Source organism: Pectinophora gossypiella, chromosome Z (assembly GCF_024362695.1).
Source record: "Pectinophora gossypiella chromosome Z, ilPecGoss1.1, whole genome shotgun sequence".
Lineage (NCBI taxonomy): Eukaryota > Metazoa > Arthropoda > Insecta > Lepidoptera > Gelechiidae > Pectinophora > Pectinophora gossypiella.
The window spans coordinates 20,495,107-20,498,801 of NC_065433.1; the positions used below are offsets into that span (position 1 = coordinate 20,495,107).

General features: G+C 37.8%; 1 protein-coding gene across 1 annotated transcript; it reads right to left on the reverse strand.

Annotated features, from left to right (window-relative positions):
• Positions 1-253: 253 nt before the first annotated feature.
• Positions 254-3,048, reverse strand: LOC126379740 (uncharacterized). The gene is made up of 3 exons (XM_050028556.1): positions 3,010-3,048; positions 1,951-2,086; positions 254-369 (listed from the first exon to the last, which is right to left on the reverse strand). The coding sequence occupies exons 1-3, from the start codon at positions 3,046-3,048 to the stop codon at positions 254-256; spliced, it is 291 nt and encodes a 96-aa protein (XP_049884513.1).
• Between the last annotated feature and the right edge of the window lie 647 nt (positions 3,049-3,695).

A 3,695-nucleotide genomic window follows, 5' to 3' on the forward strand; every position in this document is an offset into this window, starting at 1 on the left:
ATCCCGTGACCACTGTCACTGTGTAACGTCAGGTAGATAAGTTTCATTTTTATCTTATTAGACTGATATTTTAATAATCTAGTTAGTTAACAGCGTCCACACAGGTATTAGGATGCACAGACATTAAGTAGGTATGTAGATAGTAGATAGTATGTAGATGGTATGTAGATTAGACATTAAGTATATAGTGTTGCCAGCTTATTAGATAATTTAGGTTACACGTGAAACGAACTTTAGGGATCTGTTCATTTAATTAAATTCGATTCTTATTTGCGTTAATGTTGCAGTCTGTTCTGAATTCTGGTTTTTTGAACGATCTTCCTCTTTTACATGTTACCCAACATTCGTGGATAGGTCGCTGCTTGAAATCTGAAAGATGAAATTAATCAAATCAAATAAAATATTCTTTATTCCACACACATACCTACACGTACCTACATAAACTGCCTATATACTTCCCACCGCTGGGCACAGGCCTCCCCTCAATCAATCGGAGGGGGTATGGAGCATACTCCACCACGCTGCTCCACTGCGGGTTGGTGGAGGCGTTTTTACGGCTAATAGCCGGGACCAACGGCTTAACGTGCCCTCCGAAGCACGGAATCATCTTACTTTTTCGGACAATCAGGTGATTCAAGCCTGAAAAGTCCTTACCAAACAAGGACAGTCTCACAAAGTGATTTCGACAATGTCCCCATCGGAAATCGAACCCGGACCTCCAGATCGTGAGTCTAACGCTCTAACCACTAGACCTAACCATTAGACCACGGAGGCTGTGTGTGTTGTTGGCTGTGCCTACACGTACCTAACATTCTAAAAGTCATACAAAATAATGTAAACAACACAATGATAGGCGTCTTAGTTTCCTGATCATGTCGTGAGAACCGACAGAGGGATTGCGCCCTTTCTAATTATAGACCAAAATATGAGCAATGCGCTGGTCACTTGTCATCATGCTATACATCATATTCATTAAAGGACTTTGTATTAAAAGTGACAGGTCAAACGGTCAAAAAATTGACCAAACTGGAGATGTCCTTAGAAAAGGTTCAGTAAGATCTGTGTATGAAACGATTGATGAATGTGGAGGAAGCAACAGAAATATGTCAGGATCTTTTTTTTTTACTAGACTTATTGTATCTTTGCCGCAGATGGCATTAACTACTTCGCCGGACAAATGAGGAGCTCTGAAGGCTCTCACTCGGTATATGTCAGAATCGAAGTAAATGGAATTCTATAGTCTCTGCGTACCCCAGTGGGCGGGGGTTTATATATGTATGTATGTAACTGCACTGTTTTTTGTTAACTTATTGTTGTATTTTAACCGTTATTATTAAACATTTTCAGAAAACTTTATTTTTGATTTTGGTTAGCAAGCGCTACGTTTCGCTACAGTAAGTATATTTTTCTACTCCTCTACTTTAATCTGGCATTTAAATAACCAAAAAGTCTAATATAAGTACATACATAATTAAACTCTTTGAAAAAGTGTACGCTCTATGGCCTATAAAAGCATTGTTTACAAAGTGTAACTGTACTATAATGTCGCCAAAAAAGCATTGTTGTTGTTTTTTTTTTGACCTGGAAACTGGCACCTTTACTTTGTTTGGTGCCATAGATATAGTATAAAAAAAAAGTATACATTTGCCGCCATTTTCCCATACCATTCAAAATTTACATCTTCATTTTTATAAATAAAATTTTTCTTTGTATAATTTTTGTTTCATTTAAAATTACGTCGTCGTAGAAAAAGTATTGTATGCAACGTTGTATAACTAGGTCAAAAAATGCTCGTGGCGTCTCTTATTGCGATGTTCGCCAAGGCTCACATCGCAACTCACGCCACTCGCATTTTTTGACCCTTCTTATACAACTGTTGCATAAAATACTATTTTGTCTACCCCATTTAGTGGGTGTGAGTTTATGTAACTATGTATGTAAGTCAGTTACCTTTTTGGCTGTCGCAGTTGAATTCGTGCATGTCGCAGGAGTCTATGAAGGTCCGCATCTCTCCGCAGGAGTCGATGCCACACATGGGGACCTTATCGTGGACACACAGGTCGGCGATCTTACACTCCTCCTCATTCTGTAAGGAAGTCATACTCTTTTATCCAGGAACTTTGGTAAGGTTGTTTGTACAGATTTGTTGGGAAAGCGGATCAAGCGCGCGTGGGCAGGATTTCGTTTGCGGTTTGCCTTATTCAGGCTTTTTGATAAGCGTAACGACCTCCGTGGTCCAGTGGTTGAGCGCTGGGCTCACGATCTGGAGGTCCCGGGTTCGATTCCCGGTGGGGACATATCACAAAAAATACTTTGTGGTCCCTAGTTTGGTTAGGACATTACTGGCTGATCACCAGATTGTCCGAAAGTAAGATGATCGGTGCTTCGGAAGGCACGTTAAGCCGTTGGTCCCGGTTACTACTTACTGATGTAAGTAAGTAATCGTTACATGAGCCTTGTCGGCTCCAGGGTTGAGGTTGGTACTCCATCTCACAACCCACACGATAGAAGAAGAAGATAAGCGTCTTCTTTTTTTAAAACTGCCATGCCCTATTTGGCGTCGTCAACCACCACCGCAGTCTTCCGTAGTCCCTTTTCTGAGCCAGCTTGGAAAGCGTGGCTACTTATTTTCATTCCTTTTTTGTCATTATACAGCTAATTTATCTTCCTTTATCCCCGTTTCCCACCTATAAACCTAATTCTTTGCAAAAAAAATATAATTAAGTATGTAAAAAAATGCTTTGAACGAATTAAAAAATCACCCGATTTTCTTGTCCAGCTTACCTATTTCAGTGTTCAGCAAACGTTTATTCCAGTTGAGTGTAGAGACTCATGCTGGGAAATATGAGTACTATTGTAACTTGTTGAGGTTGTTAAGGGTTTTCCTTCATAATCCATAATACTTAACTCAGTACTTACTGTCTGACGTACCTTACTGCGTCGGTAACTCTTCACAACAGTATTTAAGAACATTTTCAATTAATATAATGAGTTAGTAAAATCTTTTACCTTTATTGTTTCACTGTGTGAAATCACGCGCACGACCATATACAAAAGAAGAGCTGAAAATAACGACTTTTGTTATATTAAATGTATGTACTTCAATTATTAAACGTGAAAAGAAATTGTACCTAATGTGATAATACTACTCTCAGGTGAGGTGATCCGTCGTAATCAAACATTTCAGCAATTCTCTTGAATAATGTTATATTTTCATAAACAATGTTAACTCTCCAACTCTTCATAACAGATTACCGCAACCGAACAAAATTCCCGTCACCGCCTTATTCAAAAAGCAGGAAAACATTTCCGTTCGAAAAAGAAGAAATCAAAATAAAAATAAATGAAATAATATGCCAGTTCCAAATTAAAAATAATAAAGTCGTGACACATATTCACAACTTTATTCCGTCTGTTATTAAGTTATATAATCTAATAATAATTAAAAAATAAAATAACATTAGGAACCCTAACATTACTTACATATAATAAATAGCATTGCTCTATGTCACTATATAAATACTACGTTATTTCTTTGAATACACATGATTCGCCTAAAAGTGAACGAAAAAGCGTTTTTCTTTGTGAATATTATTTGGGCGATAAGTTTTATGTTAGCTACCGATTTGTTTTTATTGACCTGATATCAGAAATGGCGTCAACCTTTGTCACTGTCGTTTGCATGAATAAAACAT

Excerpts from the sequence above, each read along its gene's own strand:
- LOC126379740 (XM_050028556.1), bottom strand. The coding sequence starts at position 3,048 with ATGGTCGTGCGCGTGATTTCACACAGTGAAACAATAAAG. Across the intron at positions 2,087-3,009 it reads CACACAGTGAAACAATAAAG|AATGAGGAGGAGTGTAAGAT; the intron begins GTAAAAGATTTT and ends ACTTCCTTACAG. Across the intron at positions 370-1,950 it reads CAACTGCGACAGCCAAAAAG|ATTTCAAGCAGCGACCTATC; the intron begins GTAACTGACTTA and ends TTCATCTTTCAG.